The 24,969-nt window shown below is 38.8% G+C and overlaps 1 protein-coding gene across 1 annotated transcript in view; it reads right to left on the bottom strand.

Moving 5' to 3' along the window:
- The window catches only part of LOC104413390 (methionine synthase-like), a gene marked incomplete at both ends in the record, with an annotated part of 23,874 nt that extends 954 nt beyond the window's left edge, over positions 1-22,920 (bottom strand). The window contains 18 exons of the mRNA XM_010024366.1: positions 602-691; positions 3,852-3,992; positions 4,097-4,213; positions 5,215-5,394; positions 5,987-6,172; positions 6,832-6,972; positions 8,312-8,424; positions 9,553-9,629; positions 10,598-10,680; positions 11,552-11,613; positions 11,963-12,063; positions 16,017-16,111; positions 16,490-16,546; positions 17,705-17,811; positions 17,904-17,996; positions 19,143-19,212; positions 20,012-20,101; positions 22,706-22,920. Of these exons, the coding sequence (XP_010022668.1) occupies positions 602-691; positions 3,852-3,992; positions 4,097-4,213; positions 5,215-5,394; positions 5,987-6,172; positions 6,832-6,972; positions 8,312-8,424; positions 9,553-9,629; positions 10,598-10,680; positions 11,552-11,613; positions 11,963-12,063; positions 16,017-16,111; positions 16,490-16,546; positions 17,705-17,811; positions 17,904-17,996; positions 19,143-19,212; positions 20,012-20,101; positions 22,706-22,920 (2,018 nt within the window). The remainder of the gene's footprint in view (positions 1-601; positions 692-3,851; positions 3,993-4,096; positions 4,214-5,214; positions 5,395-5,986; positions 6,173-6,831; positions 6,973-8,311; positions 8,425-9,552; positions 9,630-10,597; positions 10,681-11,551; positions 11,614-11,962; positions 12,064-16,016; positions 16,112-16,489; positions 16,547-17,704; positions 17,812-17,903; positions 17,997-19,142; positions 19,213-20,011; positions 20,102-22,705) is intronic.
- Positions 22,921-24,969: the final 2,049 nt, after the last annotated feature.

Here is a 24,969-nt window from a genome sequence, read left to right as displayed (position 1 = left end):
GGAATATGAAAAAGAGAAGCTTTTATCTTGCTAGAAATACGGCTTTTATTTAGCTGCCTTCTCCCCCCCCCAAAAAAAGCATAACAAAAGTACAAAAAGATATGTTAGATACTGCTAGTCCTTAAGAATACCTCAAATGTGTATTTAAAATAGGTTTTCATAGGAAACAAAACACTGTAGTTCTTACACATATATAAATATTCAAGGCAAAAGTAGCCAGTATTAACAGGTTGGTTTGTTTTTCTTAACCATGCCATAACAAAACACAAACATTCAAAGACTGCTTTCTCAGCACAAGTGCCATTCAGTGAAGGGCTGGTAAAGGACCAAAAGAAACCCTAGAAAGTAAAAGCAATATGTTTCTACTACACCAGCAGGATAAAATATTAAGTGTCGAAGACTTCAACTTGTGATATTCAAAGACAAATCACCACAATTTTCTCTGTTATTGCAGTTAATTAAATATATTACTCATTATTAATTAATAGCTTCTTAAAGAATGGCAGCTGAATAATTGCTAAAGCAAAAAATGTCCCTTAACGTCTGAGCTGAGATCATGTCTCAAAGCTGACTGGTAGGAGGCTTTTCTGCACAGATTCACCTTTATGAGAGCATATTCCAGCCTTTCCTCCACAGAGCTTTTCCGCCACTCATCAGTCTGTACTACTTTTTTTCCTCCTTGGGCATGATTCTGGAAAGGAAAGACATCCGTAAGAGCTTGAGAGCATATAAAGTATGACTATAGACTTTACTTTTAGAAAACTGAGGATAATTTCGAGTGGTTTTTTATATACATGCAAATCATATTGCAAATGTCTGTGATATACTATGGACACTTAGGGGGTCTATATGCCAGAAAGTATATAGCTCATATGAAGAAAAAAATAACAAAAGTTGAAAAGAAAAAAAGGAGCAGTTTAATTTTCACGCTCTTAAAAATGATGAAATGACTAATTCTAAGGGTTTTACTTTGGGAAATATAATTTAAATTGATTCCTGGCCCACACAGTACACTACATTCTAATTAATTTGGCACTAATTCAGTTTCTGCTGGAATAGGTTATGTTATTCCATATCACAGATGTGTTTTCAATCAAGCAGCCAGAAGAACTACTGTTTCTCATGCACACAGACTGGCCAAACCCTCACACTCACCTTTGCTATGAATGCAGAGGTCGAAAGGGCTTCGCAATGCAGGAAGGATTGTGAGCACCCACCCCAGGAAGGCTCATGGAAGAGCACTCTATCCATTACTTCACCCACCACACTTCAGGCAAGTAATTTCTTTTCCTCGCTCCATTATTCAACACAATCTGACATCTTTCAGTCCTTATGAACCTCCTATACTCTTAAGTGCTCATCAGCAAGTTTTTAAAGACTTGGGAAAACTCACAGAAGCAAGATCTCACTCATGGGAACAGAAACCAGAACAAGTTTTCATTCATGTTTAGATGAATGCTAGCTAACTTCACAGCTTCTCATTGCCAAACCTTACTCCTCTCATAGGTCTAGTTTGTAAAAAGAGAATGAAAGACAGAGGAAAATGTTGCTCAGAGAGGTTGTAGAGTCTCCATGCTTAGATGCAATAAAAACTCGACTGGGTATGTCCCTGAGCAACCTGCTCTTGCTGTCCGTGCTCTGAGCAAGGGGCCTTTATTAGATGATCTCCAGAGGTCCCTTTCTAACCCCACCCCATCTGTGATTCAATGAAAAAGTACCAACTGCTCCTCAGCCTCTGGCCAGACTCACCAAGGCAACCATTCCAACCCAAAAATAAACCAGGAAGCTATAGGGTGGGCATGCAGAAACCACAGTGGCAAGCACTACGTGCAGATATTTAAAACAGAGTAATTATACTGCATGCTGAGGACAAAAAAACCTGCTTTTGGAAGCACAATGGCCATAAATGGGACAAAGTTTTAGCTTGAGAATGTCCAGAGCTATACACTTCATGGAAGATGCTTTTTAATCTCAACTTCATATCAAGACTGATCTCCTAAAACTGCAAAGATTAAGTTCCTCATTTTTCCCCAAAGGTCTAGCCTTCAAACAACTGGCAAGGTTGACTACTATTGTCCATTATGGATCTAGAAGGCAAACTTCACTGACACTCTATTAGAGGTGCAATACTTGAAATGGGACTGTACGTACTATGTTCTTTGTGCAGAATGAACTGCAGTGATTGGAAATAAAAAGAACATACGCGCTTACTGACCAATGAATATACTTGTGTGTTGGGAAAAAAAACAAACCCAAACAAAGAAAGAACCCTAAACTTTTGGACAAAAGAACTTGGAGCCATTCAATTTATTATCAGAGGAAAGTCTGAATAAATATTTTGAAATATGCCTCAAACTCCAAAACCTTATGTAATAATCCTTCTCACTGGCTATGACTATCTATTTGGATGCTCAAATTTGTCCAGAGCCAAGATGAAACCCAACTTGTGACAATTACCTACAGTGAAAACCTGAAAGTTGTAATATTTTGTGTTACATTTTAATAGAGCTTTTAAAGATGTTTCAAATCAAGAGCGTCTGTCTTTTTTGCAGGTGGGGGCTGGTTTACTCCCACAGTAAAACTACCACAATGAATAAGAGCAGAGATTCCAACAATGGTTTCCAAAACTTCTAGACCTAGAAGGAGCCATCATCCATTTTCATTTCTACTTCTCATGCTCCATTTAAATTCACGTTCTGCCTTCTGCAGAAACACCACTTAAGCAATCCCCTTCTAGTTCCCCTTCTTTTTTTGCCGTCCTCTTTATGCAACCCTGAATACCCTAATGGTAAAACTCTGCTTACACAGACGAGATCACTCCCAAGTGAATTGATTAGACACTAGGAGCACCATCTAAAATAGCCTAACCACAAGGACAGGGAGAGTTTTCACATACTGGTTTTCAACTGTTGCCATTGTTCCTATAAAGCATGCACCACTATAGGGCAAACTACAAGCCAAAATGACTCTGTGCACAGAGATAATACCTCCAGGAGCTACAAAACAGGCATGCAAACCTTCTCATGCACTTAAATCTAAGAGCCACCTAACTCAGAAAGATTTTTGCTATATGCTCTCTTCAGAACAGGATTTCACCAGTCGCCTTACATCTGGATAATCAGGAAACCTTCAGGTGTGCAATCTTTTAATCACCACCACCATTTCAGCATCACGAAAACACTAAACAGCTGATCTTCATTCTTGACACAAGTCACATGAACTGGAAGTCTACAGCATAGCCAGGAAACGCAAGCAACTACTTTTACCTTTTACATATAATTTAAGCAAACCCTTACAAATAGAGAGGTCTACTCTGTCTCCCACAATGTTCTTGTCACTTGATCTTCAGCACCAAGACTTGCTTCAGTTGTGTGTCAGCCTTTTCTGGGGTTCTTTGTTTGCTTGGGTTTATTTGTTTTGGGTTTTTTGTTTGGGTTTTGCTTTCTTTTTTTGTGTGTGTTTGCTTTTTTGTTTGTTTGGTTGTTTTTTTGGTTTGGTTTTTTTTTTTAGGAAGTTTGATTTGGATTTTTTCTTCTTACTGTTCTTGGGTTTGGTTTGTTTTTTGTTTAAAAAAGAACACCTAGGCAGCTTGGTCTCCTGAAACATACAAAGAACTCTGGTGCAAGATCTTTAAAGGCACCCATGAAATTGGAGAGGCTCAATCTATCACACAGTTCAGATTTTATTTTATACTAATAACTGAACCACTTGTAGTATCATTAGTAACTTCTAACCCCCACTGTTAGATTGATACATGCAGTTTATAGGCTGTTGTACCGCTCATTAGCAGGGAGGTGCTAAAGCCCAGGTGCTAAGCTATCTGCTATTCAAAGTTTAACACTGAAGGTTACCTGAGCATATTGTAAGAGTTTCTCTGTTGCATCAGGATCTTTGTTCCAGATTAGGTTCTCACACAGCTGTAGTAATTCCTTGTGAATATCATCATACACTGGCAGATTCCCAGCATTCACAATTCCCATGTCCATGCCATACTAGAAAAAAACCCAAACATGAAGAATCCTCCAACCAGGGCTGCCAGCCACAGCACTGCACATCTGCAAAGTGCAAACATACAGAAGCCAAAAGAACACTGTACCTTAATCGCATGGTAAAGGAACACCCCATGCATTGCTTCTCGAATGGCATCCATTCCTCGAAAGGAGAAAGACAGATTGGAAAGACCTCCGCTTATCCTGGCTCCCGGCAGTGTTTCCTATAGGAGTTGCCCACAAATTTTTAGAAAACTGCTTTCCAAAAATTAAACCTAAGCAAAGCATTCAGTCCATAAACCAGTTGGCCCCTGAGCTGCAGTGCATTGGCTATGCACCATTTCTCTCTTACCTGTTCCAGATCCTTCTAGTTACTCAAATTCATAAAAAGCAATTCAAATCTCTGTAGAAAAGATACAACTAGAAGGAAAGATCCAGCCTAGTTATGTGTAAGCAGCTTCCATGGTTTTCATAGTCATAGGTGCTAATCTAAATGTACCAGTCCTCCCACAGCAGCATTCCATATTTTCCCCATGCAGACCTACTTATGCCTCTTCCACCCCCCAGCTCCTCTGGAAACAGAAGCAGCTGACCTGCTTGCATGTCTCAGGAGCAGGCCCTAGCTGAGCAGCTAACATCAAGGGTGTAGCCTCCCTTCCAGAAGCCCTGTGGTGACAAAATGGCCTCTGGGGTGTTTAAGCTCCAGACTGCTACTGACAGAGCATCAGCAGACCAATCAATTTGCCTTGTCAAACACAACAGCACAGCTTCCTTGGCTGTTTTCAGGTGATGCTCTTCACTGCTGTACTTCCTTACACACATTTTGACTAAATAAAAGGTCAGGTTACTGCACAAATCCCTTCCACAGAAATTTTATTAATTTAAAAAGGCAGCTAGCTTTCACATACCTTCAAAGAGGTCATTTTAGCTAGAACATGAATGTGATTTTTACCTCGTTCAATTAATATAGGGTATTTATAGTAGAGATAACTGATTGAAATGTATTTATAGAACTATCTGAAGTTCTCCTACTGGAAATACAGCAATACTGGGAAATGCCTACTCAGAGAAATAGCCCCCCTTCCTAATTTAAAATGCATATCATTTTGCAGCAGTGTTTTGTTGTGGTTGTTTGGGGATGGGGTGTGTTTTTCTGTTTTGGGGTGGTTTGGATTTTTAAGTAATCTCAGCAAAATACTTCAAGTTAAATAAGCTTACAACTCACTTTTATGGTTTTAGTAGCATTTATAAAATTAATGGCATAAAGGTTATGTTCTTCCATTCCAGTTCCTATGGTCAAAATATTAGGGTCGAATATGATATCATTTGGATTGAAGTGCACTTTTTCCACAAGGAGGTGATAAGCTCTGGAACAGATTGCAATCTTGTTTTCAGTTTCTGTTGCCTAGTGGAGAAAAAGAATTTTGACATGAAACTTACACACAACACAAAAATAAACTCGCCAGAAATGATTTGTAGTTCTAGTGACTCAAGACTGAGAATCCGCACATCACAAATGTTAGAAAAGGATTATCTGCATAAGAATTTTGTATTAAAAATATCCCCACACCTGTACCTGGAGTTTTAACTCAACTCATTAAAAATTATTTTGTTCCTTCTCATTTCATCATCCTATGCAAAGTTTAACAGCTGTTTTTTAATATAACTAAATTAATTCACAAAGATTCCACTTTCATGCAAAACTCAGTTTCTGAACTAAAAAAAAAAAAAAAATCTTCTATGAAGGAAGGAAGAGTTCAGAAGGGCTGAATAGCAAGAGATACACTCTTGTGCTAGCAGAGCTATGCTTAGAACAGTACTTGGATTCTTCAAACGTGAGCAGCATAAAAATGATTAGATATCAGGGTCAAAACTACTGCTAAGACCATACAGACTTCTTTGAATCACCTGACTCAGTGAAACAAAACAACTTCATCTTGCACAAGAATAAGACTTGCACTCCAGAAGGAAAGTAACTCTTTTAAAGCGACACTCACCTGCCCTATTTCATCAAAAGCCATGACAACCACAGCTGCTCCATATAACTTAATTCTCCTTGCTTTCTTCAAAAAGTCTTCCTCACCTTCCTTCAGACTGATGCTGTTCACAATGCATTTCCCTTGGCAACATTTCAAACCTGCTTCAATCACTGAAAAATTTGAGGAATCAATGCATAATGGCACCTGTAAATAACAGAGAAGTAAGCCAGGGGTACACATACAAGTTACAAATTAGTGTTCCATATGCTGTTTGCCCATTTGGACATAAAAATGCACACAACATTAATCATCATTTATGAACAGAGAGTCTCCAGATGGTATTTGTAGATTCACTTTGCTCTAAATGCTAAACTCAGAGCAAATTTAACTCAAGCTTCTATGGCAACTCCATCACATATCACAGAGAGACCCCTACTTCTCCATGTATTGTCTTGTGTCTCTGAATTAGATACTCATTTTTAGAAAATTCACATGACAGAAGTATCTTTTAAAACCATCTATATCCAGAGCAATTTCGAGTTTTGTGGAAAGCAATACTGTTATGCACGGCCAATATATAGATTATGGCTCGTAACTGCTGCAAAAGGAACTAGCATCCAGCTTTTCCAACCAGTGAAAAAGCCTGGTGTATATTTAGCTCAAATCAGAGAGAGAATGTTAAAACCTCTCTTATCCCCAGAGGCCTTCTCTGTAACAGTACCTTTTCCTCTTTGGGGACACTTACATCTGCTTATTAACATCTAAACTGGTTACTAAATGAATCAGTATCAAAATTTTACGAAAGGCAATTTCCAACTCAATAAAATGATCTTTATTGTGCTTTGGAGTGACTCAATTACAACCTTTGCAATGTCAGGTTCTGAAGAAATTAAATTGCAAAATCTGGTCATTGCAGCAGGGCCATCCAGCATCCCATCATCCATGTTGATATCAAGAATCTGGGCCCCCATCTCAACTTGCAATTTGGCTACGCTCAGGGCTTCCTAAAGAACAAAGTCAAAAACAAAAACAACAGTCAGTAGAAAAAAACCTGGGCATTCTCAGAATAATATTTCTGTGCTCCAAAATAAGCATGCAGCCAAAAACTTAAAAAAATTTAAGACATGCCATAAAAGAATAAGGAAACAGTCTGTGATACACTACAACATACAGAAGTTGTTAGTATGGCACAATTGATAACTAATTTGTTCACAAAAGTCTGAGACCTAACAGAGACCTAACGTGCTGGTAGTGTCATTGATTTTAGACAGCTGGTCATACACATAATTGAATGATTAAAGATTTGCATGGTAAGAAGGACTATGACTGCACAAGATTACAGGAAAACAGTCTCTGTGATGGTATGAAATAAGGGTCTTGCATTCCAAGCTCTGCTGTTTTATAACATAGAGTACTTAATTTTTGGATGAGGTTCAACACTTTTTCCAGCTGCAGAATAGTCACCAAGTGCTACAAAGGAAATACTAAAGCTTTTCCTCTGGCCCACATAATTATCTGAACACCTGTACCCATTCATTTTCTTTTTTTGTCACTCTGCAGACTGAGGAGACAAAAAAAGAAAAAGGTTTTTAGTTGCTCCCAGTTCCTAACAACCCATGTTTAAAACTCTCTTTATTTAATAGGTCTAACCTGCTTTGTTACTTCTAAGAGCGTCAGAGTTAGACTTCCTAAAACACGAAGTCTTTAATTTTCATTGCATCAACTAGAACAGCACAGCATATTCTGAGGCAGTCTCAGCTCTCAAGAAATGTCACTTTACTATCTGTTTGAATGTTACAGTAACAATTTACACCAGTAAGCCTGCCCTGCAGCTGTTTCACTAAAGCAATTACTTTCTAAGCAACTCTTCTGTATCAACTCTCAGGTAGCATGCTGGAGACAGTGATCAAAATATATAAAGATTAGATGCAACCATAAAGATGACCAGGACTGGAAAAGTGGGGTGAGAGCTGCACACTGCCACTATCTATCTCAAGTCATACGTACCCCACATGTTGGAAGTGTAATTACAGCCACAGCCTTCCTCCCTCCTCTGTAAACCCATCCCTAGATACAGCACAGACCAGGACAACCATCATCAGCTGTGTAACTCAATTCTAAATGGAAATTCACATTACCTGTAACACCCTTTTCACAAATATATTCGGAGCTGATAAGCACAGAAGCAGAGGACAGTGACAAAGTGAATTCTCCTTGCTTTCTTATTCTTGTAATGGTATAGAATAGTGCTTTGTGCCAGAAAAACAAACAACTAGGAACAGTGCAATGGAGCAATGAAACAATCAGAGTATCAGCTATAACAATTATTGTTAAAATGCATACTTCGTAGTTGCCTGCCATGATGAGTTTAGCAAACTTCCGTGATCCTGCAACATTGCAGCGTTCACCAATATTAACAAAGTTGGTGTATGGCCCAATCCTGAATGGCTCCAGACCTTAAAAAGATATTTTGGAACATACTTGTAAAAACAGAAAAGAAAAACCATTTAAGACAGACAAAAATCTATTTTCTAAACTGTGAAATAGAGGTCTCTACGAATAGCGATTTCTCAGCACATCAGGATGTAACACATCTCAGCACATCTAATGAGTAACTAGCAAAGAAATGCAATGAAACAACTCCCATCACGTATGCCAAAGGTTGTTATTCCTCAGTGACAGTCAATAATTTACCTGACCCACAAAAAATAACAGCCAATTTGTCCAACATAACATGACATGAAGCTACGATGCCTTGGGCATCTATGTGTATGCACATACACACCTTCCCTTAACTTCAACTGTGCTGTCCTTTGACCTTACCACCACCAGAGAAGCAGCCCACTGAACTGACTGACAAACAAGGACAGCTCTTAACCACATACCCAAGTTCAGAAAAACAAGGCAACTGGGACACTTGGGCAGCAGCCAATTCAGAGGCAAACAAAACTTAGAGCAGAACAGAATAAGATAATGCACAAAACCACAGGGCAACTATGACTTATTTAATTTGTGCTAAACTTTAGGATTAAAACACCAGACTGAAATGAAGGTACTGTTTTACTTGGATACATGTCCCAAAGGCTTAAAACCAGGCTTGGCTGAAGAACATACAGATCTAGACTCTGGTAAAACAAATTACATTCCACATCTGGATGTATTTCTGGAACCCTGTCCCAGTACAACTGGATTGACATCTGAGGAAACACAGGACAGCCCCTCACAGGACGTAAACAAGGATCTCATCCTAGCTCTGCCCTCAACTATAGTCAAATGACCTGATCTCTCTGTGCTTGGTCTTTCTCTGTTGCAAAGTGAGGATAAATATTCACACTCACCATTACAAAGTGGCTGAGACTTGCAGAATAAAATATGCTATCTTGGTTATATTATATAAGATTGCAATAAAATGTTCCATTAATCCTTTGGCCAAAGCACTAGGATCTGATTACACATCTCTAAGTTTGGGATTCAGGCAGAACCAGAAACTCAGCGTGCCATTCTGATTAGCATAAAACAGCAAATAAATTTATAAAAAAAAGTTGCATGAGTTATAAAGCTCAAATCGTTACACTCCATTTTACCTGACAGCAGCATGTATCCTTGAGACGGAGAAGGTGGAACTCGAGGCTTACAGAATTTCACAGCTTGAGCAATTTCCCTGAGTTACAGAAAGAGGAAAGCCTTCAGTTAAAATCAAACCACTCGAGAAAAGACTCAAACAGAATATACTAGACATATACCTACACCTCCAATTTAGCCCTGCAGCAGCAAAGGCTAATTAGCTAGTTTCACTTTGTGTGGTCCAAGGCAAAAAAAAAAAAAAAAAAAAAAAAAAAAAAAAAAGGCAAAAAAAGGCAAACAACCTCCTAGAAGATCCTATCAAATCTATTTGTCAGGAATTTAAAAAGCTGAAGATTTATCAAATACAGAACATGAGATACTATGCCAGTGGGATACTGGATGGATATCAGAACCAGTCCTCAACCACACTGCCTCTTACCATAGCCATGATTTGCTAGGCAATTGCTGATGATTGCAGAAAAAAAAGAGACAAACGTTGTTCTGTACAGAGACACGTTTCTCAGATGCCAGAATGACTCGTGGTGTTCACATTCATTTTCTCTTTGCTCCAGTCAGGAGCGACACACATTGTCCTCAACATGTTCATATATCGCTTCTTTCCAGTTTTATCAGGGTAAAAATGAATCACAAGGGCCCCTTCTATTTCAAGACCAGGTGAAAACAGGAGGTTTTCCCACTGATCTATATCCAGTGAGAAAGATACAAAATTCTCCTTTTGACTGGCCAGCATTAGCACCAGCTGTAGACCATTCCTGCATCTTCTGTTCTGAAATTTCCCACACACACTTACATTCCAAAACAATTTTAGATGACAAAACAGCAGCGGTATAATCCTCGCTCGAACACTACGCCTCTACTCATTCTTCACAATACACATGGCTATGAAATTTCTACTAGGTTATTTCTACTCCATATGTTGCTGCTACTGGCATTCAAGTGATCCACCTTTTCAGGAAACTTTAAGGCAAGCCATGGAATAATACTCCACAAAAGCAGTACTTAATTTACTTCCCAGTGCACCTAAAGTTGTAGCTCATGACGTACTTGATATGTGCTGGTGTAGTACCACAGCAACCTCCAACTATGTTGACCAAACCATCCAAAGCAAAATAAAGAGAATTTTGTATCTTTTATATATATATTTCTTTTTAAGACATATATGTTTCTTTTTAAGATACATATTTATTTTTCTTTTCTCCATATGTTAAGCAATTCAGGGGGATCACAATAAAAAAAATAAATTAGAAAAATCAATCAGTACTATTTCTTCTCTATACGATTTGAGATGTGGATTCCCAAGGCTAACCAGCAATTTCAACACCTAATTTTAGAAAACTACATTTTAAACCGGCCTATTTTATACTGAAGCCCCAGATGACAACTTGGATGATTATCAAAGACTAGTCATACTGTATTATAAAGGGCAACTAATGCAGCAGATACTGCATTCTCACTGACACGCTGCAGCTCCAGCCATGCAGTTCTGTCTTGCACAGATCAAGTGGCATGTGGAAGGATACCCTGCACTGGAACACCACCAACATCAGCAGTTCCTAGACACAGCTCTGTCAAATTGTGGCAAGTCATAAAAAGCAATCGGCTTTTTGAACAATTTCCAAATGTAAAACTAAGAACATAGGAGTGCAAATGAGTAACATCCACAGGCCAAGCTGCAGGAAAGCTACTTAGTGTAGGATATGGAAGTAATTAAGGTTTTCAGAGTTTCCCAAGTAGTTTTTCCTAACCTGGTATCTCAAATCCCTACCATTCAGCAAATTGTCTATAAACAATTCAAATGATATATAGAGCCATTTGGGGGGAGGGGGTGGGGGAGAAACACACCATGCAGGGGAAAAGAAAGCAAATCAAAACAAACATAAAACCCACCACCAGCCCCCTCTCCTCCAATACTATAAAAAAAAATGCATAAAATAAAAGCGAAGAATTCTTGTCTACTAGTATGTCAGGTATGACACACTCACAAGAAATACTTCATACCTTTATATGCTTGGCAGTCACTTCTGGAGTTTCATCATAACCACCAAAAGTATTGGGAAGACCTTGAAACATAATTTTTCTAGTATTACAATTTGTTTAAAGCCCATGAAAACAGAATTAAATTCCATAAAAGACATATTTAAAGTAGCTACACTTGTATGAGAACTAAAATGCCTCATCATCTTTGCAATCATTACTCAATAGATTATTAATTATGCAAGAACATTCTGGGTTCACTGTCACAGAACTAACAACAGTTACTTTCAGCAGTTAAAAATATTTGTAATCTCTTCTTAATAGTAAAACCAATCATCTTTTCAAGCTAATTCAACTCTATTATTGCTAATGAGATGGAATGGTTTAGTTACATTTTCTCTGCCTGTAGGCACAGAAACCTGTTTACCAACACACCTGCATTGGGGTAACAGATGATGTAGGCTGTTGTGCATTTTCCAATTGTTTCAATGAATGGTCGCATTTCAACTGCCCCTAAAGCACAATTTAAGCCGATACTGGAAAATAAATTGTCAAAAATTATTTTGAGGTAAAAACACCTTTTACACACAAAACAGATGAATGTTAGTGTTGGCAACCGCTAACTCCCACAACCATCTACAACAAAACCAACCTGATCTCCAATTTCTTTAATCATCATCATCAATACAGCAAGACTGTGCAAGAGGAGAACTCTCAGGTGGAAGAAAAGCACAAGGGAGAAGGCAGCTTGACTGAATTGAACTGGGAACAGTAAATCAAGATTTCATTTCAAAATCCAGGAGGAAAGTAGCAGAATTTTGACAGCAACTGCAGCAACATGACGGCTCTGTATTTTCCAGGTGAGAAAAAGAACAAGTGGAATGAGAATGACAGACTGGAAATGAGCCTTGTGCTACAGAAAGTAATAAGAGAAAGGCTAAAAAAGCAAGACCTGTTTCAAGCTGCTAAGTCATAATGTTCTTAATTATGTCAATCTTAGAGGAAACCAAGTATATCCCCCAAGATGCGTCATGGCAGCATTAAGCTTGGGCACCTAAATCTGCTACATCTTAATAACCAAGACATCACTATAGAAGTATTTTTGCATGAATAAGCTTCTCAAACAATTTTACAGCATATAAGGTACAATTGTGCTTTCTTTCATTGAATGACAGATATACATAAATGTGACTGGCACTTGAAATGTCTACATTGATACTAAACCGGGAAATTTCTCTTTCAGAAAGCATGTGAAAGACCTTTTACATACATTTCCTGATCTCTCTGCACCATGCTAGAAACCATCTTAGGAGGGATGCAAAATTCAAAAGGTGCTCACAGTGCTGCTGGAAGAGGAAGATGTCAAAAAGTTTTCTTGTTTCTTGGAATAGCAGTCTCAGAGGAAATGGCAAGCTAACCCACTGAAACAGGAATGGGTAACAGCCATATCTCCCAACTAATTGAGATACAAAGGCTGCCTCACAGATAGCTAAATTAATAAGTTACATGCATGCCCACTTAGTTTCCCAGAGGACAAAACCAACAAAGCCCTGAACAGGACTGGAAGCGCTAAATGGTTTTGACCTTTTTCCTTCTTCCAAGGAGCAGGCAGGGGCTTAGTAACTTCGTAAGTCGTAGTAGTAAATGCTTGCAGCCAGTATCACTTCTGGACAGAATGACAAATCCCTGAGATCTGAGGGCTCACAGCAACATTCAAAACCAGGGCCTTGAACAGCACACAGTCACATACCAAGACCAAATAATACACAAATCCCTTCTCCCAGTAGCTCAGGGGTGGGTTGGTTTGGGGTTTTCTAGGAGCAGGTAGGCATGTATGCTTGTTCTTTTGAAGCAGCCAGCTCTACCTTTGAAGTGCTTTCTCTAATGCATCCATACAGGCCATTCTATTTAAACAGAAAAATCTTAAAAGAACCCTTTAACTCCCATTTTCCTATTTGGTATTTATATACATTTAAATCCTTCATACAGTTCTCCTGGATATAAACAGCATGCACAGGGAATGCACAATTAATTACAGCAATGAGGTTCTGGAATTTATTTCAAAGTGGGGCTCATCTCTCAGGATTTTCAAAGCAAAGCAAGGTAAGAATGGTTGACAGGACCATCCTTATCAGATATAGATGAATGCAATGTCTTTCCTACTGTTGAGCCATCCAATTTACAAGCTTCCAGCTCACACTCCCTATACCCTCTTTTTAAGCTCCTTCCTGTGCTAAGCAGCTTCATCTCTCCATTCCATATTTAATACCCAATCAGCCTCTGGTTCTGAGTTCAAACTCACCTGTCACTCTCTTTACCTCACCTTACTAGAGAGATACTGTAAAAGCACCTAACATACTCAGCAAACAAGCATTTCTTGATGTTCTCGCTTGACTTACTGGGTACTGGCCCTCCAGACTGCCTGCACGATTACCCAGTACAGGGATTGCTGACAAATACATCTATGAGCAGAACACTCTCAAGCTCTACCTGTTTCAAAATTGTCATGACAAACTACACACAGACATGCACATTTCATTCAGAAACAAAGAGTATCTTCTATGGCTGGTATCATCTCCCCACAGCACTGAACAGCATCATGAAAGAAAACATTTGAGAAAAGCAAACCATTAACCATGCCTTAAAAGCTATCAGCCTTCAACCACATTGCTAGTATGCTACCACTGCTACCCTAGTGTAATAACCATCACACCCTCATCTTAAAACATCACCTCCCTCCCTTGCTCATCTGTTCACAACAGTCACACATCAGCTCCTGTGAAAGCTAAGGCTGCAGAGCACCCCTGGGACCAGAACAAACACCACATTAGGGCCCTAAACTCTCTGTATGTCTTCTTAATGCTACCACAGAAGAAACAATCACAGGATCCCAAATAACACAAAGAGAACCCATTCCACATTTGAGCACCTTTTATAGCAAGCAGCTTGCCACACATCTTTCAGCACTTACGAAGCACAGTTCGTGAGTTTCTCAGCTACTACCTGTATCAACCAGACACAAAGCATACACTTTGAGAGGGGGAGAGTGGGGACTCCAAACCAAACTGTCTTAAGGACAACACATCACACTAAACAGGACATACAAAACCCAAATGGAAACACGGGAGCATGTATAACATGAATCCTAGGATACTACTATTAATCAGCTTTTTCACAACCCTAAAGACTCTCTGTACCAATTTGGCAAGAGAAAAAACATTAAATGCAATCTGCTCCCAGAACTAAAACCCTTCTGCCACAGTGCTGTATAGTAGCTTTTGCAGAAATGAGAAAGAGGCCCCAAGCACTCAGATTCATAAGTTAGCTTTTATAAAATATGGTTTAATAAATTCTTGATTTCTGCTTCAGTGCCCTTCTCTCCTCTTCAGAGGCAAGAGATTATCTGAGACAGACTCATGCCAAGAATGGATGACTAGGCTGTGATGCTGAGAGAAGGAGTCAACTATCACCCTGTTCCAAGAGGCTCCATATGTTACTTCTGGAGCACCGTCTGGTCTGGGAAAGTGGAGCCTCAAGGGCAGTCAGGAAAGCTGTGAATGCAGTCTTCTGCTTTTGTATCACTGAGATGACAGATTGCACATTTTAGCTGGAATTTCGTTGTAAAAACAAACAATGGCTCATCACAATGTGCATGGTGTGCATTGCTAACAGTGAATTAAATGTTTTAAATTCGAATATGCTAGGGAAAAAAACATCTATTTCCAGTGTAAGTTTTCATGTGAAGAACCAGCCTGAGAGAAGAAATGGTAAAGAAGAAAGAGAAGGAAAGGAGGAGTTAGAATAGGACACAGAAGCTGAGAAGAATAGAACAACAGGGAACAGTAGTCAAATTAACATGCAAAACCTTGCACAGTGACCAAAATCTGCTATATTACGTGTTTTCACAGATCTTAATCTCATACTCGTTTCAACTTTTCTGCCTGAACAGAAAAGAGTGCAAGTAAATGGAGGCATCAGGAGCTATCAAAATAACAATGCACATCCTTGAGAGAAACACTCACGGATATATATATATGCTTGTAAGGGTTCAGTAAATTAAGACACTGGAATGAAATCCTATGATTTGTTCTTCGAAGCAAAGCTAAAACATTCTGAGCTGGCAGTGCTTCCCTCTGAGAGAGCGATGCAAACCTTGCTCGTACTAGGAATTAGCTCCTCACACAATCTGAGGCAGTAGGAGACGGCAAACTACAGTTTCAGAATTATTTTTTTGATGCTTTGACCCAATTGTTATTCAGCAGCTGCTGCAAACATAAAAGCCCCAATTATTTAGAGCAATGTTTTAAAAATTCAGTGTTCTTTGGAAACATAATTTCTGCTAACGATATGATAGCAGAACATGTTAGCAATACACGATTGAATATGATCACAGTTAGTATAGCTTCCATTCAGCTGCAAGCCAGGGGGTAAAACAGACACAAGTCACAACCTACAGACAACTTACTACAGGAAAGATACATTTCCTTACCAAAGGGGCTCATTGTGGGAAACACTGATGACAAATGCCTCTCCTGTCTGGCCTGAGAGGGTACGGCCACTCTTGTCCACAATAGTTCCAGAAACCTAAGTATCATTGAATACAGAGAAAGGAGAAGAATTAAATTAACAATAAAAACTATTTCAACAGCTAACTGCTGAAAGTCGAAGCAGAGGGATGTGTGCACCACTCAAAGTGCTGAGGCACAACCTAAACAGAAAAACAGGGGCGGGTGGGGGGGGGAATGTGCAGAGAGAAAGGGAATGGGGCTGGCCTTGAATATGTTATTCCTGTTGCCACAATGGAACATCAGGTGTTTTTTCTTTAACCATCATGTGAAAAAAGTACATTTCCAAGACATTTATTTCCTTTATTTCAAAACACTTTAATCAACTGCCACCTTAGCTAGTTCGCAAATCAAGCCTAAGTGTATGTAACATATTAAATAAATAATATATACTTACAAATATGGGTCGGGGAGCATACTCCTCAAACAACATCTGGAGTGCAAAAAGAGCTGCCTATAGAAGAATAAGGTGCAAAATATTAATGGACATTTTGAGAATTTTTCAGTTTGTTGGGTTTTTTGTTTGTGTGGGTTTGCTTTCTTGCTACACTCAAGAGGTTGTACCCTTACCCCTAACAGATATTCCAGAACACAAGTAGAAAGGAAGTAACCAAGTAAGCCCAAAACTAGTCTGAAACCTAAATAACATCAGCATGTACTTCTCCCTCACACCTGCAGCACAACCCCTGCCCCAACCACGGTTTTGCTGTTCTCAGTACACATCCACTGCCCTTGATTCTGTTCAGACATTCAGTTCGCAGAAGATTCTCACCACCACAGATTTTAACAATAAGGACTGCAGTGGCCCCTTGGAAGACCCTGAAAACTTTCTGCCTCCTTAGGGTAAGAAAGTTACATGCGAACACAAACTCAGCACTATGTTAAGCCATAGGACACTAGCCAAACCTCCATGAGATCTGGTCAAATCTGCAAAGGACAATTCATGCCACTGCACCTGTTAATCAGCCTGTGGCAAAAGTCTCAAGAAACACTGTGTGCGTATCCAGCTAGAGTCTTCCATGTAAAACCGCAAGACAGTTTTAAGCCCCCAACACCACCACCACCTGCACTAAGCAGTTATCTAATAAAGAAGGTGTCAAAAATCACATGAATTATAGAATATTTCAACATCTTCCTATTTTATCCTTCTAACCCTCTACTGCCACTTGTTATTTTTCAAAGCTGATGGCAGAATGTCAGAGTTCCCAAATCCCCAAATTTTAATAGGGCTGTCTCACAAGCCTTCCCATGCCTGCAGTCAGATGCACTGGACATTTCCTCTACAGTGTGCATCACTATCCTTTGGACAGACATGCTTATGCTGAAAAACACAAATATCAGATGCATTTGGAGCTTCTGGGAATAAGAGGACAACTAGCACAGACAGCCAGAAAGATACAAACAGCACATATTAAAAGACAAAGGAAAAATGCTGGAATAAGCTAATTAAAAACCATCTCCTTACATTCTACCTGTTTGCTATCAACTGAAGAGTCTTTTCACGTATTTAGTAACCAGTACCTGATACCTCTTATGAGCACTATGCTGAATTTCCTTAGGTAGTACACAAAATACTTATATTACTATGTATTTCTTATTCTAGGAGCCTGACCTTGGCATTGGCTGTATCAAATATGGTTTCCACTAACAAGATATCAACTCCTCCATCCAAAAGTCCTTTGGCTTGTTCCTTATAGGCTTCAACCAGTTCATCAAAAGCTGTAAAATAAGAATGATGTTAACTTCATCTAGAGGTATCTCTTTCAAGACCATCACCTAAGTTAAATAATTCAATGGTTATAAACACTTACTTATGTTCCTGTAATCTGGTCTCTCCACAGATGGTGACACAGAGAGTGTCCTGTTTGTTGGACCCATGGCTCCAGCAACGTATCTCCTAATTCCTAAATCAAGACACGGGGAGAGCGTGAAGATTAAATAAAAAAGGGGAAAAAATTACCAAAACAATTTACCTCTGGTTTAACAATGACAGCCATGTCAATGTAAAAACCGTCCAAAGACACCAAGACATGCATATCATTCAGAGATGAAGAACCATAAAACACAAAACTCCTGTCTCAAATCAAGAGTTTGATCCACACAAGATTACCCAGCACAGCCAACTTTTGTTTTTAGACCTATTCAACAAGATGTTCAGTCATAAACACCAGACAGAAGAACATCTACAAAAAAGGCAATGGCCTCAATTAATTTTTCTTTTAAGTATCATTTGTCTCTGACACAGGAAGCTTCATTCAATTAATGTAAATGCACAGCACAGACCTGTCCTGGCATTCTTCACTAGATAACCTGATTTGAATATTTTGGCATTTGTTCATAAACCCCACTTTTTTAAAAGCATATTTCAAACCTTTTTGATTTGGCAAATCAAATCATATTGCCTATGAACACTTATTGGCTATGGAACTATGAATCACATCAGTAAGGTGTTATCTGGACAGAAGCAGCAGTGCTGTTAGCTTGAAATACAGTTTGATGCTAGAATACAAGAGGAAATTACTTGTCTTTGAAAAGACAGCAGTGTCTACAGCAGTGTGAATGAGCTACAACCCTCTCACGTAAAGCCTTGAAGATAAAAAGACTGCATATTTACAGATGACAGTCACATACTAAGCACAGTCCAGCAGTTGCTGAGTAAAGTAAAACCATTAGGAGTAACTGGTAATCCACATTTACCTACAATCAGCTATCCTATCTCTGAAGTACAAAGACTTGCACCATACAAACCTAAGCAGCTTATAACACACATCTGGAATACATGTGTTGCCTGCAGTCTAAAACTGGCAGGCACAGGACAGGCATCCTGCAGAACACAGTAAAGGACCAGAACCTGCAAACATGCTCAAATTAGTGCTCTATGAACAGAGATGCAAAACTGCTCCTGTGCCTAAATTGAAGAGTGCGTCTGCGTGTCCCTGTGAAGTAAACCATCAAGCCACCCTCTAGTTAGCAACTTTTCAAAGATTGTAACAAAGACCACAAAAGTCAAAACCACAGAAGAATAAGAAATTAAAATCATTACTGTTTACCTGTCTGAGCAGTTACATCATCTGCTGCTTTTCTGGCCACCTGTGCAGAGACTCTGTTTAACCGATATGCCTGGAACAATTACAGAAAATTACCAGGTAACCTTTAGTTCAGTAGAGCATAACCCATCTCAAAGAAACACTACACTTCCATTCAGTAGCTCAGAGTACACTCTGAAGGCTCTCTAAGTGATGCAAACACATGTAAGCACTATTACAAAGCTTTAAAAGGAACAGCTCTATGCATCTCAGCAACAGTCACACAGCAGGTCTCATCTCACGTACGCCCCAGCCTACAGCTGCTTATCCTAACATTCCATTCTCTAAGGCACCAGTTAAATCTGCTGAAGTCAACAGATGCTGAAGAACAGGACTTTGAGGACAATATTAACATACTTTTCAATTAACTTTTTATTCAAGTAGTGTATTTCCAAGCATTTTCTTTCACGTATTTCTCAAATTCTCAAACCAACACAGAACACAGAATCAGTCTGACAAATGCAAGCTTGAAAGGACTTCTACATACTCAGAACAAAACCCACACAAATAACCAAACACTACCAACTTGGAAGGACTGAAGCAAAACGTCCCCTTCCACAGAACTGCAACATTCTGTGAATGTTCAAACAAAATCTAGGACAAATTATTATTGCCTGTGCCTTCATTAACAAGGGGCACACTATGACTATCACACACATCAAATACAATTGTCCAGAGCAGTGGAAATGAGCTACAACCCCATCACGTGGCTCAAGGGGCAGCATGCAGTCAATAAACACAATAGCAATAAACTCTGGGACTAAGCTAATCTTGGTTGCTAAAACAGAAATCTTTATTAATATTTTAATGTATCAACAGTTTAGCATTCTTACCAAATGTTCAAGGCCATAGTCAGCTTGTGCGACTCGGGTGCTGCTGAAAGTGTTAGTTTCAATGATGTCAGCACCTGACAGCAAGTATTCCTGCAAGACATGAAAGAAAAAACCTCCAAGACCTCCAGATCTGAGATACGGAATGAAAGCAACACAACTTCTTTGTCTCACTCAGTTGACAAAAAGTCACACATCATCTCCTAATTCAAAGCACATCAAACTCTGAAGGCCTTACTCAGAAGCAGACCAAGGCCAAAGCAACAGAACTCTTTCACGTAACCAATTTTTGGGATGCTTGTGTCAGCCACACTTTCTATTAACAGCTGACATTTATAGAATCACCTCTACGAGCAGGTCCAGCACCTGGAGCACATTCTAGATTTTTGCACAGAGACATGGTTGGACATAGTCCAAATGCCATCAGCAAGTGAGGGCTGCTGTGGGCAAACTCAGAAAAGGCACCAATTAGACAACAACAGAGGATTAGAGAATTTAAACAGTCTGAAAGAGCTGTACAGCACATGAGCATACTGGGACAGATTACAAGCTTAACTGAATTATGCTTTGTGCAGACCACATTTAAAGTTTAACTAATGGCCCAGATTCACAACGCAATTAAGCTTTCTGTTCCATTTTGGTTGTCTAATTCCCACTGAAGTAAGCTGAAATCAATGCAAGCCGAAATACTTTTTCAGATTCTAGCCTGTGGTTTTATAACCTCTATCAGTTGCCCTCCTCCCTCTCCAAAACCTCTTATAATCAGGTGACCTTAAGTGACCCCTGCATATTCAAGAAAGTTAGGAGATCTGAAATGCTAGGAAGTCAGAAATACATTAAAAATAAACCACTTGGATTTTCCTACAAGAAACAGATGAGCTCAGCAGGTTCAACAGGACAAATAAAAGTCTTGATCCAAACAACAGCAGAAAAGAATTAAATCTCTTTAAAACATGTTTTGGTGCAAACTATGCTTTCTCTCAACTCCTCCCAGATACATACGGAAACACCTACAAATAGGTATATGAAAACATACTAAGTCTTACATGTACTAATAACCAAGTAATGAAGTTTCTGAAAATCACCTAGACTAAAGAGAGATGTTAAATGTGTACAGGTTTATACTAGCTTTGGTTTAGTTCAGATCTATCATTTTAGCAAAAGCCCTTCAACTTTACTGTCTACCACAATAAAGGAAATAATATGCTCAAAGCAGGAAGATCATTTTTGCCTTTGAAAACACATCACCTCTCTTACCACTGAATCCAACTTTGCCAGACAAGGTACAGCTGATGTTTACTTTTCAAGTTACTGATACCTGTGAGATCTGACTCATTAAGGAAATAAGTCAAAGTGCCATTAAGGATAAAAAAAAATATGCAAAAACAAACAAAAACCCTAAACATACAAACAAGCCCCCAAAACAAACCAACCACCACAACAACAAAAAAATCCCACCATTAACCATACATTTAGTGGGATTACAGTTACTTTGTAGAAATATTTTAATCTATTACTTCAAGTTCTGTCCGATTCTCAGAAGAAATAACCACTGGAATCTATAAAATGCCAAGTCATCACCCATGGCTCAGAAAGCACCTGACTCAAAGGTTGCTGCAGGCATGGGGACTCAATACATTCATTCTCAAGTCACATCACTATGCTCTTTACCAGAGAGCAAAAACCTACAAAATTTGACTGTTAAACCATCTTACCCAATTAAAACCACAGGCTATCAGAAATTCCAACGTTCATGACCACTACAGTTCAGTTGATAGTCTAGGGACTGAACTCAATCTACAAATATTTCCTCATGAAAGTTTTATAGGACAAGGACTATTTTTTTTAACACATCATTCCTAATGACAAAGAATGACAGGAAGAATATAAAAATACAGGCTACATACCAAGTTTCACAAACATAAGCCAATTATGATTCTAGTCAAAGAAATACAAATCTTTTAATAAATTATTGGAAAAACTCAGAACAGATATGAGGCTCTGTTCCAACTGATTATCAACTAGTTGAAATGCTATTCAAAACTCCCAATTATTACAGTAAGAGCAATAAACACCTGCAACTCAAAAAATACACAACTTAGGAATTTGCTTTTTAATGTCTAATTGGAGATAGAAAGATAGTAAAATCTGTTTGCAAATTCCTAATGATAAACCCTAGACTTTTATTCTCTGGGCCATGCAATATTCTAGGGAAAATCTGAGAATACGGAAACACATATACTCATTAGGAAGCCCAGATAGTCATTAACTGTGGAGAGGCCTGCTTCAGGCTGCCACATTTAACAGCTCTTTAATACGCAATTATGGAAACATACACCCAGAATTCCAGAATATGTCCTACTTAGATGCATATCAAATGCTCTTGAGGAGGAGAAAAAGAAAGAAAAATTAAATAAATCAGAATCTGCAAGCAACAGAAATGCATCAGGGACATAAGTCAAAAAGGGATTTAAAAACAACACTGCCTGGGAGACATCAGAAACCAAGACGCGAATGCTGTGCTCACACAACCAGAACAGTCAAATCTGCTCATTCGTTTTCGCATGGTTACCTAGCATTCTCTTCCCCTATCCCAGAAAGACAGGAGAGCCAGCAGCCTGTGGCATGGAAAAAGGGAGTGTACAGGCCCAATTTTCTTTCCTTCCCTTGTGAAGAGATGGAAATCAGAATACCTACCTTGTGTATGTCACAAATTATATCAGGCTGAGTTATACTGAGAAGGTCATTATTGCCTTTCAAAGGCCTGGAATGATCTTTAAATTCATGCCCTCGGAAATCCTCTTCTGACAGGGCACGTTGCTGGATCATGGTACCCATGCCTCCATCCAGAACCATTATCCGCTCTTGCAGAATTGATTCAATTTCATCTTCCACGCTTTTCTGGAGATCTACTGTAAGAAAAAAAAAAACAGTATTTCAGCAGCTTTGAAACTCCCTATACATACATTTGTGCAACCTGAGCTCTTCCCATTAAAGAAACTGAATAAAATAACCAATCCTCTACTGAAATCAAACAGTCATTGGTTTCTTTCACCTACAGCTTCAATCACCTGATGTCAGGTAACAGCTGCATCTATCTAAATAGAATTAGACTCAATTGGTCCTTCACCCAAATACAGTCACCTGCACAAAATAAGAGTATCAAAAGCTCACAAGGGCATACAACAAACACTCTGTATAAACTAGACTCCAACACTGAAAAATGTGACAATTTCCACCATAGCAACCTCTTGGTACCAGACACCATACTGTAAATGGTACACAAATTCAAAGCAGAAACTAGTAAACTTTAATAAAAAATAAACCAAAACAAACCAAAAAAACCCCAACTAGTTTAATTGCCAGTACCATAATGATAGAGAGGTAAACTGAGTGAGCAAAAACAATTCTTCAACCAATTAAGTAATGATTTTGTACTTCTGTTAAGTGAGCAAATGCCAAGAGACACCAACTGAAAATTGCTGGGCTTTGCTTTATTTCGCACAAAGACAGCAAGATGTTCCTCTCTGCCAGATGAAAACAAATCAGGCAAGTCAAATGTTAATGACAAGGTACTGGACAGGGTACATCTAACAATGAAACGGAAAACTATAGACATTTCAGAGCTATCATTATGAATGAAGTTGCAGTGTTGTACTGCTTTAAGACCCCAAACAAAACCCATCCCAAATATCAAACAAAAAGTCAAAACTATAACGAAGATATAAAAAAAAAAACAAACAAAAAACAAAAAACAACACACCACAAAAACCCCAAAACCCCAACAAAAGTAATCCTACTTTTCCTCTTCAGAATGTGTACAGAATCATTTCAGAATGAAGACACACATACATACACCAAAATAAGAAAACAGATTTGGTTTATTTACCAAAAAAACGATTTACAAGAACAGGACCCCATTTATCTTTCACAACCATGTAGATGAACAACGTGTTACTCTTCACCTTTCTCCTTCATTCAGCTTAGGCGTACTCAGTTTGAGTAAACCCCTGTTTTGCATTTTGATTAGGCACTATCATCAAAACACTTGTAAAAATTAGTAATTTCTGAAGCACAATAATATCCTCACATCTCAATATAACTTACAGCAGTACTTAAAAATCACTGGCAACTGCTAGCTGATTTGTCTTTTTTCCTCTGTGTTCTTGCAATGCAACTTATTTTTTGACATCAGTACTGTTAAAAATGATAATGCTGGAGAGAAGATGAGGCCAAGAGTAAAGTATTCCAAGGTTACATTTATACCAACACTCTGAAAAAAGAGCTCTAAATCAGATGTAGTCTCAGCAATAAGAGAAGCCAAATAAAATTTGCTCTATAACAAGTATGCAGAATTTGAAGGGAGATTAAAATACAAAAAAAGCAAGCCACCCTCATTTCAAATTGAGAGCTTTAACACCACACAGGCAGGCTCAGCAGCTTCTTATAGAAGAGCTTAAATCTTCTACATTAAACCACCAAAATATCCATGAAAATAAATCAGTCCTTGAGCTAAAGTCTTTCAGAAGCAAGACTCAAAAAATTGCATCTGAAAGTACATCTGCAATGCAGGCTCCCATGGAGCATAACTTACATGCTTTGCAAGAGCTACAACCCAATGAGACACACACATTAGAGCTTGCTTTTGGTATAATGCAGCCTCCTGAGTCAGCTCCTGGACCGCAAGAGTTGCAGTACAGACAGCTGAGCCAGGCCATCAGAGCTCTCACAGAACCAGTCTTCCTTTCTACAGGCTTCTGTCCCTTTTACCTATGTGCTTCCAGACTATCTTCTCATGCACACTGGAAAGCAAAGATACACACTATGGGTTTAAATCCTGCACCGCATGTAGTCTGTTTTGCCTTCTCTACAGCTTTCCTCACTCAACAGATGTCATTTCTGTGTAGGGGTTTCTGCTCATAGGAGCACAGATATCCACCTCAAGTCTGCTCCCTTATTCT

The sequence above is a fragment of the Nestor notabilis genome, unplaced genomic scaffold, assembly GCF_000696875.1.
Source record: "Nestor notabilis isolate BGI_N333 unplaced genomic scaffold, ASM69687v1 scaffold5001, whole genome shotgun sequence".
Lineage (NCBI taxonomy): Eukaryota > Metazoa > Chordata > Aves > Psittaciformes > Psittacidae > Nestor > Nestor notabilis.
The sequence above is the reverse complement of the archived record's forward strand: the minus strand, read 5'-3'. Positions and strand labels throughout refer to the sequence as shown.